The sequence below is a fragment of the Hyperolius riggenbachi genome, chromosome 6 (genome assembly GCF_040937935.1).
Source record: "Hyperolius riggenbachi isolate aHypRig1 chromosome 6, aHypRig1.pri, whole genome shotgun sequence".
NCBI lineage: Eukaryota > Metazoa > Chordata > Amphibia > Anura > Hyperoliidae > Hyperolius > Hyperolius riggenbachi.
Genome location: NC_090651.1, coordinates 23102389 through 23117683, shown reverse-complemented (window position 1 = coordinate 23117683; position 15295 = coordinate 23102389). Strand labels below are relative to the sequence as shown.

General features: G+C 44.8%; 2 protein-coding genes across 3 annotated transcripts in view; both read left to right on the top strand.

The window, feature by feature from the left end:
• CYB5RL (cytochrome b5 reductase like) overlaps positions 1 to 13655 on the top strand; it is a 40784-nt gene extending 27129 nt beyond the window's left edge. For both annotated transcript variants that reach the window (XM_068239005.1, XM_068239004.1), the window contains exons 5-7: positions 3268 to 3372; positions 9898 to 10101; positions 13241 to 13655. In XM_068239005.1, coding sequence (XP_068095106.1) covers positions 3268 to 3372; positions 9898 to 10101; positions 13241 to 13444 — 513 coding nt within the window. In that variant the 3' untranslated portion in view covers positions 13445 to 13655. The remainder of the gene's footprint in view (positions 1 to 3267; positions 3373 to 9897; positions 10102 to 13240) is intronic.
• Positions 13656 to 14764: 1109 nt separating this feature from the next.
• CDCP2 (CUB domain containing protein 2) overlaps positions 14765 to 15295 on the top strand; it is a 98852-nt gene continuing 98321 nt past the window's right edge. Inside the window, exon 1 of the mRNA XM_068242419.1 lies at positions 14765 to 14825. Coding sequence (XP_068098520.1) covers positions 14810 to 14825 — 16 coding nt within the window. The 5' untranslated portion in view covers positions 14765 to 14809. The remainder of the gene's footprint in view (positions 14826 to 15295) is intronic.

Below are 15295 nucleotides of genomic sequence, written 5' to 3'. Positions count from 1 at the left end.
TGGGTCTCCTACCTATGCCTAGCTAACTACTGGGTCCCCTAGCTATGTCTAGCTAACTACTGAGGCACCTACCTATGCCTACCTACCTATACTGGGACTCCTACCTATGCCTACCTACCTATACTGGGACTCCTACCTATGCCTACCTACCTATACTGGGACTCCTACCTATGCCTAGCTAACTACTGGGACACCTACTTATGCCTACCTACATACAAGAAGATAATAAGGTCGTTGCTTCATTGTGGACAGGCCAAATTTGATCAGCTGGACAGTCACTGTCGTTCTATCATTGAGCTACCACAGCCCGGTGACCATATGGGCTTGAAAAACGCCACGGCCTACAATCTGGCCACGGTGCGCACCAGTCCAGCACGGCCGTCACTACGCAAACAGCTGTTTGCCGTGCATTACACAGTGAGTTTGGTGCGTCAGTGTGAAGCAGAACTCTAATTACACTCCCTGATTGTTGTATACACATGCAAGATGTTTGAAAGCACTTTAGGCCTGCAATTTAGCATTCAATGTCATTTCTGCCCTTAAAACGCTGCTTTGCGTCACATCCAGATTTTTCCCCGGGACTTTTGGCATGTATCCCACTCCGCCATGCCCCCCTCCAGGTGTTAGACCCCTTGAAACATGTTTTCCATCACTTTTGTGGCCAGCATAAATTTTTCTATTTTTCTATTTTTCAATTTTTCCCCGGGACTTTTGGCATGTATCCCACTCCGCCATGCCCCCCTCCAGGTGTTAGACCCCTTGAAACATGTTTTCCATCACTTTTGTGGCCAGCATAAATTTTTCTATTTTTCAAAGTTCGCATCCCCATTGAAGTCTATTGTGGTTTGCGAACTTTTCTGTGAACCGAACCTTCCGCGAAGGTTCGCGAACAGGGTTCGCGAACCGAAAATCGGAGGTTCGCGACATCTCTAATTATTATTACGTATTTATATAGCACTGACATCTTCTGCAGCATTTTACAGAATACATAGTCATGTTACTGACTGTCCTCAGAGGAGCTCACAATCTAATCCTACCATAGTCATAGTCTAATGTCCTACCATATTATTATGTATTTATATAGCACTGACATCTTCTGCAGCACTTTACATAATACATAGTCATGTCACTGACTGCCCTCAGAGGAGCTCACACTCTAATCCTACCATAGTCATAGTCTAATGTCCTACCATATTATTATTATGTATTTATATAGCACTGACATCTTCTGCAGCACTTTACATAATACATAGTCATGTCCCTGACTGTCCTCAGAGGAGCTCATTATCTAATCCTACCATAGTCATAGTCTAATGTCCTACCATATTATTATTATGTATTTATATAGCACTGACATCTTCTACAGCACTGTACAGAGTACATAGTCATGTCACTGACTGCTCTCAGAGGAGCTCACACTCTAATCCTACCATAGTCATAGTCTAATGTCCTACCATATTATTATTATGTATTTATATAGCACTGACATCTTCTGCAGCACTTTACATAATACATAGTCATGTCCCTGACTGTCTTCAGAGGAGCTTATTATCTAATCCTACCATAGTTGTAGTCTATGTCCCCCTAAAACATTAGGGGAGACAGAGGCCGGGTGTTTCCATCACGTTTGTGAAACCCCCTGCTGGCCGCAGCTGTTACTGCCGCTCACCCAGCCAATCATGTGGGACCAAGATTTTCCAGCACGTCTGATCTATACATGCAACAAATTTCACCCTGAAATTGGTTGAATTGTCGATCAACATGTTCTTGGCAGCACTGATTCTCATCAGTTTCGATAATAATTTTCGAATCGGATGGTCCATCAGCTGCCAAGTCTACGGATGTATGGCCACCTTAAAGAGAATCTGTATTGTTAAAATCGCACAAAAGTAAACATACCAGTGCGTTAGGGGACATCTCCTATTGCCCTCTGTCACAATTTCGCCGCTCCCCGCCGCATTAAAAGTGGTTAAAAACAGTTTTAAAAAGTTTGTTTATAAACAAACAAAATGGCCACCAAAACAGGAAGTAGATTGATGTACAGTATGCCCACACATAGAAAATACATCCATACACAAGCAGGCTGTATACACCCTTCCTTTTGAATCTCAAGAGATCATTTGTGTGTTTCTTTCCCCCTGCAGCTATCTTCCACTGAAGTGTCAGGCTGTTTCTTCCTGCAGAGTGCAGACAGCTCTGCCTGCATGTAATTCCTCAGTATGTGAAAGCCCAGCCAGCTCAGAGGAGGATTTATCCAGCTTGTAAAAGATGAGAGAGAAGAGAGAAGCTGCCCTAATCTAAATAATACACAGGCAGTGTGCAGAGAGGAACCTGGAGGGGGGAGATGCATCACAGAACCACAACACTGAAGAACTTGGCAGCCTTCCAGACACAGGCTGACAAGTCTGACAAGAGAGAGATAAGTTGATTTATTACAGAGACTGTGATAGCAGAAAGTGCTGCAGTAAGCCAGAACACCTTAGAATAGCTTTTGGAACTTGTAGGATGATAAAAAACAGGATGCAATTTTTGTTACGGAGTCTCTTTAAAGTGGTCAGTAGCTCTGACATAACAATTAATAAAAATGTGTTTTCCTACTTTTTATTACTTATGCAGTTATCATATTTGCTTTTGTGCACAAATAATATTGTCTGTCTACAGATTACAAGTTTCCAAAGTGTAGTTTATCGTACCCCGAAAGCTGGCATTGCATTTTATTCCAGCTGCTTTTTAATATACATCAAAATCCCGTTTTCCACTAGAGCGAATCTGCATGCGTTTTCTGCATGCAGATTCGCATAACCAATACAAGTGGATGGGCCTGTTTCCACTTGTCAGGAATTTGTTGCGGTTTTCTGTGCAGAAAAAATATGCACGGCAGAGCCGTCAGAATTCGCACACGTATGCAAATTCACTGTAGAATTCGCATACGCATACAAGTGGAAACAGGACTTGAGTTGTCCGGAACTCTGTGTATGCTTGAAGCACAGAAAGCTTCTCAGAGAGTGTTTTCAGTTGTTGACACACAAATGTAACAACATTGGAATGTAAACAAAGATACTGTTATCTCCATCCTGGATGCGAATTTCAAGCTGAATAGCCTTTGCATAGCAGGTACTGTGTTTAACTTTTTCAATGATGTTCTGCTACACTTTTTTTTCCGGGATAGTAGCTTTAAACCTTAAGGAATCTTTTAGTGCAAAGTAGAAATGCTGGCTTTCAGACCACTTTAACTGTTCCTTTGTTAATGAGTGTTTGTTGTTACAGGTCTATGATCACGGTCTGATGTCACAGAGAATAAAGTGCTGGCGAGAGGGGGACACTGTACTCTGGAGGGGGCCGTTCGGGGGCTTCCCATACAAGCCAAACAAGGTCAAGCTTAACATCTGATTGTATGATCATTGCATGTCTATTGGTTCAGGTGTCCATTAATGATAAATGTTGATTGTACAATCGAAAGGGTAAACTGAGTGAATATACTTGGAATGGATACCTCAGGTAATCCAAATAGAGTGTAACTTCACCAAATTGCCACACAATAAGAGGTTTTATGCCCCGAGAGTCAGTCCAGATTCCTGATGGACTATGTAAAGGTAGCCATACACTGGTCGATTTGCCAACAGATAGATCCCTCTCTGATCGAATCTGATCAGAAAGGGATCGTATGGCTGCCTTGACTGCAAACAGATTGTGAATCGATTTCAGCATGAAAGCCGCCGCCCCCCACATACATTACCTGATCTGGCCGGCGCAACTCCCCCGGTCTCCGATATCTTCTTCTCCGCGCCGGTCTCCGGTCCGGCTGGCTTCACTGAACTTCCTGTCCGGGAAAAGTTTAAACAGTAGAGGGCGCTCTACTGTTTAAACTTCCTGCCGGGACAGGAAGTTCAGTGAAGCCAGCCGGACTCGGAGCCCAGCACTGAGGAGAAGACAGCGGAGACCGGGGGAGTCGTGCCGGCCAGAGCAGGTATTGTATTGCAGCTAGCGTCGTTCGTCGGGCATTCGAACGCCGCTATTGACGCACTCCCGACCAGCCGGCGATCGAGCAAAATCTTCCGCATGGACGGATCGATGGGAATCGACAGGAACGATTGATTTCGGATGGAAATTGATCGTTCTGACAGCGTTTGTGCAACGATTTCACAGCAGATTCCATCACAGTGATCGAATCTGCTGTATATCGGCGGGAAAATCGTTAGGTGTATGGGCCCCTTAAGAGTCACTGGATGAGTTGCAAACTTTGCTTTACTTTATATCACATTAAAGGAAACCAGAGATGAACGCTTTAGCACAAAATAAACATACCCCCAGATAGATTTTACAAAATAAATACTATACCTGGTATTTTCGCTTCTCTGGTGTGCTGTTTTTTTTTTTGTTTTTGTTTTTTTACTATAACACCCCGCAAAACACAGTTCATCAGAAAAGCATAGCATTTAGTGGGCTTTGTGCAAAATGAAATCACCATTTCTAAAAACCTCTTATGACTAACAAATATAGATAAAAAAAATGTTTTTCAATATACCCTTACATTAGCAGCTCCTCCCATCTCATCACAGCTCTCTGTAATGCAGTGACTATACAGAATAGGAAAGCAGAGCCAGAAGGGGGCAGGCTTGGGCTTGAAAAGACATCAGAGAAGACAGACTCAGCTATAATGATTCCTGAGCAAAACCATACTGAATGCTCAGTCGGGAATTTTATCAGGGCTGATAACAAGCAGGCTGAGCAGTGAAGGATGAAACAGAGAACATCCCATAAAATCTCCATGCCGTTCATAGGCACAACGGTATATATCGTAGCTGAGCCAATATAGGTATTTTCTGATCATCTTCACATAATGGGATCAATTTGTGATCCTATAAGTGGTTGAACTGCTGTCCCTCCTCTCCTTGATTGTACAAAGATTGTTATAATTTTGTAATATTATACAGAAGTGTTAAAGGACACGTCCGATCTCTATTAAAATAAAAAAATCCACTTACCTGGGGCTTCCTCCAGCCCCTGCTAGCTGTCCTGTGCCCTCGCCGCAGCTCTGCTCCCGGCCCGGTGGCCCGGGGTCCCCTCCTGCACAGGATGTCCACGGTGCCTGCGGCGAACGGCTCTCAGAGTCGCACTGGCATATTCCGGACTGTACTGCGCAGGCGAAGTAGTTCTGTACAGTAGTTCTGCGCCTGAGCAGTGCAGTCCTGATGACGCCAGCGCGACCAGTGCGGCTCGCACAGTGGAGCGCAGGAGAAGCCGACCTGGCGAGGTCGGCATCTCCACCAGAGGGGACCGGGAGCCACCGGAGCTGCGGTGAGGGCACAGGAGCAGCTGGCAGGGGCTGGAGGAAGCCCCAGGTAAGTGGATTTTTTATTTTTAAAGTGCTTGGACCTTCCATTTAAGATTATACAATCAACATTGTATCATTAGTGGGCACCTCGTTTTATTAGTTAACGGCTACTCACAGGATTACAACTGAAACGTGATTGGTTGCCATGGGTAACCTCTTCACCTTACTTTGCCCCAGATTTTATAAATCACACCCATCATGTTCTTATAGATGCTCCCCTCCAAAACTGCTGAGGTGTGGGGTGAATATGAGGAGCTGAAATACAGGGATGTGGTTTTCATACGAGTCGTGCTGCCCCTCTCTTCACTATCTCTGTCTGCTCTTCTTTTATACGATTTGTTTCTTTTCATGAATGATTTAAAGGAACACTATCATAAAAATTTGTAAGATTTATAATGCACTATAAATTACTTTTCTCCCCATGTTGCTGTTGCTTAACCTCCCTGGCGGTAAGCCCGAGCTGAGCTCGGGCTATGCCGCGCAGGAGGAGATCTCAGCCCCTGGTGGGGCGATTTTCACCATTGAAAGTGCTGTACGCGCAGCTAGCACTTTGCTAGCCGCGCGTACAGCTTGATCGCCGCCGCTCTGCGGCGATCGCCCGCATGCAGCGGCAGAAGAGGGCCCCTCCCCCCCGCCAGAGCCCTGCGCTGCCCAGACCAATGAGTTCCGGGCAGCGCTATGGGCTGGATCGGAGGCGTCTGACGTCAGAACGTCGGCTGACGTCCATGACGTCATTCCGATCGTCGCCATGGCGACAGGAGAAGCCAAACAGGGGAGCGCGTTATATACGCGTTCCCCTGTTTGCTATTGTTGCGGGCGACGATCGAACTAGAGGGACACATGCTCCCTCTAGTGGAGTTTCATGTAGCTACCACTCTGGTAGCTTTACATGAAACATAAAAAAAAATATTTAAAAATAAACAAAAATAAACCGCCAGGGTTAAAGTAGACAGTAAAAATCTGACGGATGATGGACTAGTACATCTGCTCATGGGGAATTCTCAGCAGTTCCTTTATTCTTTTCATTAACGCTCCCTGTAAAGATCTACACAAAGATGCTGGCCACCCTCCCTACTTATTTGTACTCGGCAGTTGGACTTAGCTGCTGTTCAGTAAGTGCTTTTGAAAATAAAGAAGACCATGAGAACTCCCCACATGAGGAGATGGGCTTGTCCAAAACTTGGACTGGTGCACACCAAGAGCACTTCTGAGCGCTTTTTAAAACGCTTGCGCTTCAAAAAGCACTTGGCTAATGTATTTGAATGGGATGGAGCACACCAGAGCGATGTGCTTTTTTCGCAAACGCAAACGCGAGTCCTGCTGCATTTCTGCTGATTTTTGAGGCGATTCACCCTCAATGCTAAGTATAGGAAAGTGGAAAATCGCTCTGAAAAGCGCTAGATCAGAGCGATTTTCCAAGCGTTTTTGTTTTACAGAAGCTGTTCAGTTACAGCTCTACTCGTACTGTAACAAAATATAAAAAAAACGCTACACCAAAACACTCTCAACAATCGCTAGGCATGCTTAGAAAATCGCCAGGCACATGCCTAGAATCGCCTTCAAAAATCACATAAAAAAGTGCTGAGTGTTTGCTATTATGCTAGCGCTTTTTGGTGTGCACTGGCCCTTTGTCAGATCTGTCTCATTTTAACTAGTTACTGCAAATGACCGCCACATAGGGAAAAATACATCAATAGTCTATTTTATTCTGTTTCAAATATACATTTTATAGGTATGAATTTTAAATGTTAACAATTATTCACATTAGTGGTCCTTTAAAGGATAACTGTAGTGAGAGGTATATGGAGGCTGCCATATTTATTTCCTTTTAAGCAATACACATTGCTTGGCAGCCCTGATGATCTATTTGGCTGAAGTAGTGTCTGAATCACACCAGAAACAAGCATGCAGCTAATCTTGTCATATCTGTCAACATTGTCAGAAAAACCTGATCTGCTGCAGGCTTGTTCAGGGGCTATGGCTGAAAGTATTAGAGGCAGAGGGTCAGCAGGATAGCCAGGGAACTGGTATTGCTTAAAGAGAACCTGAGGTGTGTTTAAAGAATGTTATCTGCATACAGAGGCTGGATCTGCCTATACAGCGCAGCCTCTGTTGCTATCCCAAACCCCACTAAGGTCCCCCTGCACTCTGCAATCCCTCATAAATCACAGCCGTGTTTACATCTGTAGTGTCAGTCTCAGCTGCTCCCCCGCCTCCTGCATAGCTCCATTCCCTGCCCCCGTCCCTTCCCTCCAATCAGCAGGGAGGGAAGGGATGCAGGCGGGGACTGGAGTTTTGCAGGAGGCGGGGAGAGCAGCAGACTGACACTATAGAGATAAACACAGCCAGCTCTGACAAGCTGTTTGTCAGCAGCGTGGCTGTGATTTATGAGGGATTGCAGAGTGCAGGGGGACCTTAGGGGGGTTTGGGATAGCAACAGAGGCTGGGCTGTATAGGCAGATCCAGCCTCTGTATGCAGATAATATTCTTCAAACCCACCTCGGGTTCTCTTTAAATGGAAATAAATATGGCAGCCTCCATACACTTCTCTCTACAGTTCTCCTTTAACATCCAACACTTACAATGTTTTTTGCTGCCTCCATAGCAATGATCAGTCACACCCCTATTTTACTGAAATGGTAAAGTACGAGTCGCAGGTGTCCTTTTGTGACCTTTACATAATAACTTTTACTTTCATTTAAATCATATATCATTACTGTAGTGATTGCCAATAATAGGAGGTTATCCAAATTACTTTTAACTCTGCAACAGTTATAACACTTACAATATCAAAGCTGTCCTTGCTTGTAAACATTGCCCTGGTGTGTTATTTGGTGCTTAGAACTTGAATTACAGTCTGGCATAGCGTATGCAATTAAAGACCTGTCTCCCAGCTCCTTATTGCTTATATAGTTATCCCAGCTGCCTTTGGCCAAAAATTAATTCAAGTTTGTGAAAATTGCTGTTCCCTCTATTGTCACAGCAGCTAGTAGCGGAAGATGCCATCTTGCATAATTATGTATTAACCACTTGAGGACCTCCGTGTTAAACCCCCCTAAAGACCAGGCCATTTTTCATGAAATAGAACACTGTAGCTTTAAGGCCTCGCTGCAGGGCCGTGCATGTCAACACACAAGTGTCCCCTCCCCTTCTCCCCACCAACAGACCTTTCTGTTGGTGGGGTCTGATCGGTCCCCCAATGTTTATTTATTTTTTGGTCAATATTTCTTTTTTTTTTTTTTTTTTATTAAATTTGTGTATTTTTTATTTTTTTTTAATTTCCCTCTCCCTCCCTCACACTGTCAGCCAATTACAGCGATCGGCTGTCATGGGCTTCAGTAAACTGTACAGCCCTTCTAATTAGCAATTCGGTGTTTTTTTGTTTTGTTTTTTAGTTTATTATACTCACCTGGGGCTCTATTCACAAAACTTCAGAACTTCAGCACATTTACAAGCAAATAATCATTTAGAGTAAGCTGTTCCTGATTAACTTCATTTCAATATTACTTTTCCTACCTTAATTATATTATATTTTTGCTCTTTAGAAGCTTAAAAATGTAACATAGAGAGGGTGAAAACAGAGTGTAAACAGGTGTAAAAGCTTTATGAATCTTGCCCCAGGTGTCTGGCTTCTGTCCGTAGCCCCTCCCCCTAAAGGAAGAGGTCATAGATCAGGAGTCCCCAAACGTTTTGGGTCGAGGGATGGGTCAACATACTTCAGACTGCTGGGGGGCCGGAGTATACATAATATGATGTAGAAGGGCCAGAAGCATATCCAGGTGACAACCTGCAGTCTAATTGGACAACAGTGTCACCTGATGTGGAATTTGATTGGAAACCAGCGAATTACTGCTTTCTGGCTCCATTCTATATGCGGACCACCAATATTTAAAGATGTAGCTGACCGCATCTATAATACATTTTGTGTGTGGGGGGGCGGAAACAAAGCCTCAGGGGGCCACATTCGGCCCGCAGGCCTTAGTTTGAGGACCACTGTCATAGATGCTTCTCTAGGACCAATCAGAGAAGCGCCTGTGCCCTTTTCTGCTAGGGGGTGGGGCTACAGACGGAAGGCGGGCATCCAGTATGTATAATTAACTTTATTTAAATTTACAAAGGCTTGCCCACCGAATCGCTGTAAAATCCCTTTTCAAATCGTTTTAGCATCGCTTCTATACTTAGCATTGAGCACAAACGCGTTAAAAATGCTGCATTTCCAGCGATTGCGATTACTCCTAATTGCAATTGCATTAGTGGGTTCAGTCCCATTAAAGTACAGTACTTTAGCGTTTTTTGGAATCGCGGCAACTGCCAGCAATCCAAAAAATCTGCCATAAACGCCCTAGTGGGTCCCAGCCCTTACTTATCGAGCTGTAGGATGTTGTGCCTCTATTTTTTTGTGTATTGGTCTGAGTGCAGAGTTCACATAAAGGCACACTGACCGGCGTATGGGATGGTTTATTTACCGACTCTTATACCCACAACACAGATCTCACATCTTATGATAAGAAGAGGTATCTTCTGAAGTTAGAGTGTCACTTTAGTGTCGGTTTTGTTGTCAGTTTGGGGAGCTGCTCTTGCTGTGCTCCGGTACTGGTCTGGCCCCGATGATCCCGATCCTGACGTACGTGACGGACAATGAAGATGACGAAACCTTCATCACACTGGTGGTTTGTTTCCGGACGTTGAGTAACGTTTATATCAGGAGTTTTCTGCAGGAGGAAGCCCGGTTCTGGAACGTCAGAGTGTTCTACGTGTTCAGCCAGGTGAGTGCAGGTTGTCCTGCTGTAGATTCGTAGAAGGGGCTCGGTGGGTCTTGTAGGGACCAAGAGCACCTAAACGAGAAGTAGAGCAACACCAGGAGCCCAATGGTGCAGTATTGTTAAGTAAAGGGGACTGAAAGTATATAGATGTATACTCACAAATGTGGGTTGCAGTTCCTGCAACCACTGTATAGGCCTGCAGGGAATTAACCATCCCCCCTTACTGCTCCAGGTCCTGCCGGATACTGGATGGTCGCTCTCCTGAAGTTCAATACACTTTCCAGAAAACTGTAAAACTATCACCTCCAAGATAAGTCTAACTGATAGAAGAGTGGGGGGAAGGAGTCCAAAATATACAGGTGTAAACACTTTAAAACATAATGTGTAAATAAGAGATAATCGCTTACCTCTCCAGAAGATACAGACACCAGTTCAACTAGAAAAATATTTATTAAAAAAATTGACACCGCGTTTCGTGGGTCATGGCCCGCTTCCTCAGGACAATACAAAAATGCCTTAGCAGCATAAGGAGTAAAGTGTAGTCACCTACACACCTCCTCCTTATGCTGCTAAGGCATTTTTTTTATTGATTTGAGGGAGCGGACCATGACCCGTGAACATGTTATCATGTTCATTTTTGAATAAATACTTTTCCAGTTGAACTGGTGTCTGTATCTTCTGGAGAGGTAGCGATTACTTACACATTTGGCCTCAATTCTGGTAGGGTTATCAAACAAATTAGCTCATGTGAGGTAATTTACCTCATGAGGTAATGACATTTAGCAATTCTGGTAGGTTTTAGTCATGTTTTACCTCATGAGGTAAATTATAAGGGAATTTATGAGGTAATTTACCGTAAAATAGCTATTCTCATGGAAATTAGGGGGCATGTTAGCACATAATTTACCGATCAGTTTAAGACCTGCCAGCAGCTGGAGGTAAAGTCAATTTGCATGCATTTTGCAGTTTTTAGTGGAGTTCCTATTCAGATTGTGTAATAGAAAAGAATCGTGGGAATAAAACTCCAAATATTTACTGATTTTTTTTTATTTATTTATTTTTTTTTAAATAAAGGATGTCTATAATTATACTTTTCATAGGTTGCTACACAATCAAATACACCTTCCTCCTTTAATGAAAAAAAAAATCTTCCAAACTTATGGAAGACAAATCCAAATCCTAACTTATGGAAGACAAAGACTACGATTATTTATTTACTGCATGCTTACCACTGAAATACCTCATGTTTTACCTAACTTTATACATTTACTTCATGTTTTACCGCATATTTTACCTCATGTTCGGAAATGGGAGAAAAATCTTTCAGAATTGCTATATAGGAGGTAAATACCATTTACCTCACATAGCTAGCAGAATTGAGGTCATGCGAAGTTTTAACAACCATATCTTTTGGGCGCCTCCACCCCACCCTTCTGCTGTAGATTTAGCTGGACATAGTGCTGATGACCTCACAGATTGGGGCAGATTTATGTTTGCAGCTGGTATAAAGGTGTGTACACGCAGAGAATGTCACCCGCAGGAATCGGGGCTTGACTCCTTTGGTGACAGTTTGCTATGTAGGGGGGTGGGGGAAACAATGTTACAGCGCACGAGGGAACAATTTCCAGTGGGAGGTGTAAGGAGAACAATGGAATCTCAACGATGTACTAAGGACCCTGTACAGCCGCTAGATTCTCAGCTCTGATCGGCCACCTTCACCGAGAACCCTCTAGAATGTTAATGAAACTTAAAGGGGAACTGAAGAGAGAGGTATATGGAGGCTGCCATGTTTATTTCCTTTTAAGCAATACCAGTTGCCCGGCAGCCCTGCTGATCCTCTGCCTCTAATACTATTAGCCATAGCCCCTAAACAAGCATGCAGCAGATCAGGTGTTTCAGACTTTAAAGTCAGATCTGACAAGACTAGCTGCATGCTAGTCTTGTCAGATCTTGTCAGTGTTATTCAGATACTACTGCAGAGAAATAGATCAGCAGGGCTGCCAGGCAACTGGTATTGATTAAAAGGAAATAAATATGGCAGCCTCCGTATACCTCTTACTTCAGTTCCCCTTTAAGAGCAGTGGTGGTGAACCTATGGCAGGTGTGCCAGAAGGGGCACTCAGAGCCATGTCTGTGGGCATGCTGTTCGCCATTTTGCAGGTCTGCTTGACCAGGCCATTTTTCACTAATTAGGCCACTGCAGCTTTAAGGGCTCGCTGAAGGGTTGTACATGTCAGCACACAAATGATCCCCCCCCCCCCCTTTCTGCCCACCAACAGAGCTCTCAGTTGGTGGGCAACGATCGCTCTCAGGATGTTTGTTTATTTTATTATATTTTTCTTATTATTTGTTTAATACATTTGTGTATTTTTTCCCCTAAGCTCCTTCTCTCCCTCCCCCGCCAGCCAATCACTGTGATCGGCTGTCATAGGCTTCAGCCTATGACAGCGGATCACCCCTGAGCCTGCCAGGGGGACAGCCATGCCAGTACAGCGCTGCCGTAGATCGCAGCACTGTACAGCAATAAAAGACGCCGGTTTTGCCATCTAACAGTCTCCAAGCGGCGATCGCCACTGGGAGACTGAAGGCGGAGCTCCGTCATCCAAGCGGGAATGCACGCGCGATCACCTGCAAAACACTCCCCCGGGACTTTACGCCGATCGGCGTTAGGCGGTCCTGGGGGAGCCACCTTGTTCACGCCCATTGGCGTTACGCGGTCCTGTAGTGGTTAAGAAGTGAGCAGCTGTGATTGGCGGCCTAGAGCACCCCCCGCCTGATTGGTAGATTCCTCCCAGAAGGCTACTTCCTCATATCAGAGAGGCGTGGCTGCTATGTAAATATGTACATCGGGGGACAGAGAAGACTGGACATAGGAAGGGGGGCACTGGAGACTGTAGGACACAGGGACGGAGGACACATGGGGACAGTGGACACGGGGACAGACATGTATTATTGGGACTATAAGACGCACGGGTCCATATATGTATTATTGGGACTATAAGACGCACTGACTCCCCCTCCCCCCCCCCCACACACACACACTTTTGGGGGAGAAAAAGTGCGTCTTATAGTCCAAAAAATTCTGTAAGTCACTTATGTCTTTCCACATCTCCTGATTGCTGTCCGTGGTTGGCTGTTGTAGGAGAAATCACTGGAAGACCTTCCCATGAGCTACAGGGAGAATGCCGTGCTCGGCAGGATCAGCTCCGCTTCTTTGCAGAAGGTGTTGGACACATGCAGAAAGAAACCCTTCGTCCTGTTGTGTGGCTCGGCGTCCTTTACCGAAGACTTGACCGCTATGCTTCAGGGCCTCGGGCACAGCACCGACTCCATCTTCTCCTTCTGACAGAATTACGAATGGAACATGATGATGAGGTCACACACTAACCACATGTGCCAAGCGATGGGCATACTACCATAGTTTCCAAACGCCCCATTTTTGGAGGCACAGTCCCTCTTTGGAGGCCGTGTCCCTCTGTCCCTCTTTCCTTCTCATTTGTCCCTCTTTCAGGACTCATGTACAGATTTATGTAAATAAATATATTTATCTAATAAACTATTGTGTTTTTGTGACTGTAAACTTCTTTCCCATCCTCTAAACGGATATATTGCTTTTTATGAAATGTTACTACGAATGAAAAACTGAAAGGTAAGAATTTTTAACTATGGCTTTTTGCTCACAAATTCTTTGTGGCATGCGTGTCTAGGGGTGTGTCCAGGGCATGGTTGGTGGTGTGTCAGGGGTGTGTCTTAAATGTCCCTCTTTCTTACCTCAGAAAGTTGTGAGGTATGATACTACTAATCTTATGGCATCAGGGATGTTTGGACCCTGCAGGACACCATCAGCAGGATTTGGATCATGGAAGGTCTAAGGGGAACCTGACCTTCACTAGAGCCCTCATTATAGAGTCTACAGTCTATCACCTGGCTTCTCTTATGCCTGGTACACGCCATGCAATTTCCTGTCAGATCAATGGGTGGAATCAATCATTTTCGACAGGTCCAATCTGATTTCCGATCATTTTTCTGAACAATTTTGTATAGAAGTGATCAGAAAAACAATCGGAAATCGATTCGACCCATCTATCTGACTGGAAATTGCATGATGTGTACCAGGCAATAGACTGCACTGCTTTGGTTTTACAGATTTGGAATAGCTGAGCAGCAGGTGAACGGGAAGACTGCCATGCAACGTAAGGGACCAGCTAAGGGTCTGAACAGGCAGCAGTCAGGGATCGCCTGGACAAGGTTAGGACAGGCAGAAAATAGGGCACTGTGAACAGGTGGATGGTCAGGAGAGGCATGAAACAGGAGAGGAACTATAGGAACTATTTATTTGTATTTATTTATTTTAATTAAGTATTTATATAGCTCCAACATATTACGCAGCGATGTACAGAGTATATTGTCACTAAGTGTCCCTCAGAGGGGCTCACAATCTAGTCCCTACCATAGTCATATGTCTATGTACAGTATGTATCGTGTAGTGCATGTATCAGTCTAGGGCCAATTTAAAGGGAAGCCAATTAACTTATCGGTATGTTTTTGGGATGTGGGAGGAAACCAGAGTGCCTGGAGGAAACCCACGTAGACACAGGGAGAACATACAAACTCTGTGTAGATGTTGACCTGGCTGGGATTCAAACTGGGACCCAGAGCAACAAGGCGAGAGGGCTAACCACTACACCATCGTGCTGCCCACTAGACCACCATGCTGGAACTCTCAGGTAAGTTAGCCCGAAAGAAATCACAAAGGGTCTTATTGCTCAGTCATTTGCTCATACAACTATCACCTGCTGTCAGCGGTTTCTGCTGTTACACACGGCTTGTGGTCTTTTATAGTATACTAGTAAAAAGGCCCGCCTGTTAAAAAACGGGCGCTAGGTGACAGCTGCTACCCCCCGCAATGCACACACATACAAGTCCCACTTGCTCGTTCCCCACCACTGTCTGAAGTAGATGCACACGGGAGCTGCTTGCTTGGCAGTTGGAGAAAGCTGTTATTTCCCACAATGCAATGAGAACCTCTGTGAACCACACACAGCAAACTGTCAGGTCCAGCCCTGTGTCCTAACTGCCCTGGCTGCGCACATGCTCAGTACAAAAAAGCCAGGGACACACAACCATTCAGTTGATGACGTAGGGACACTTGCATTTTATTGTATAGGATGGACCGTTCCCTCTGATGCAGTTGGTT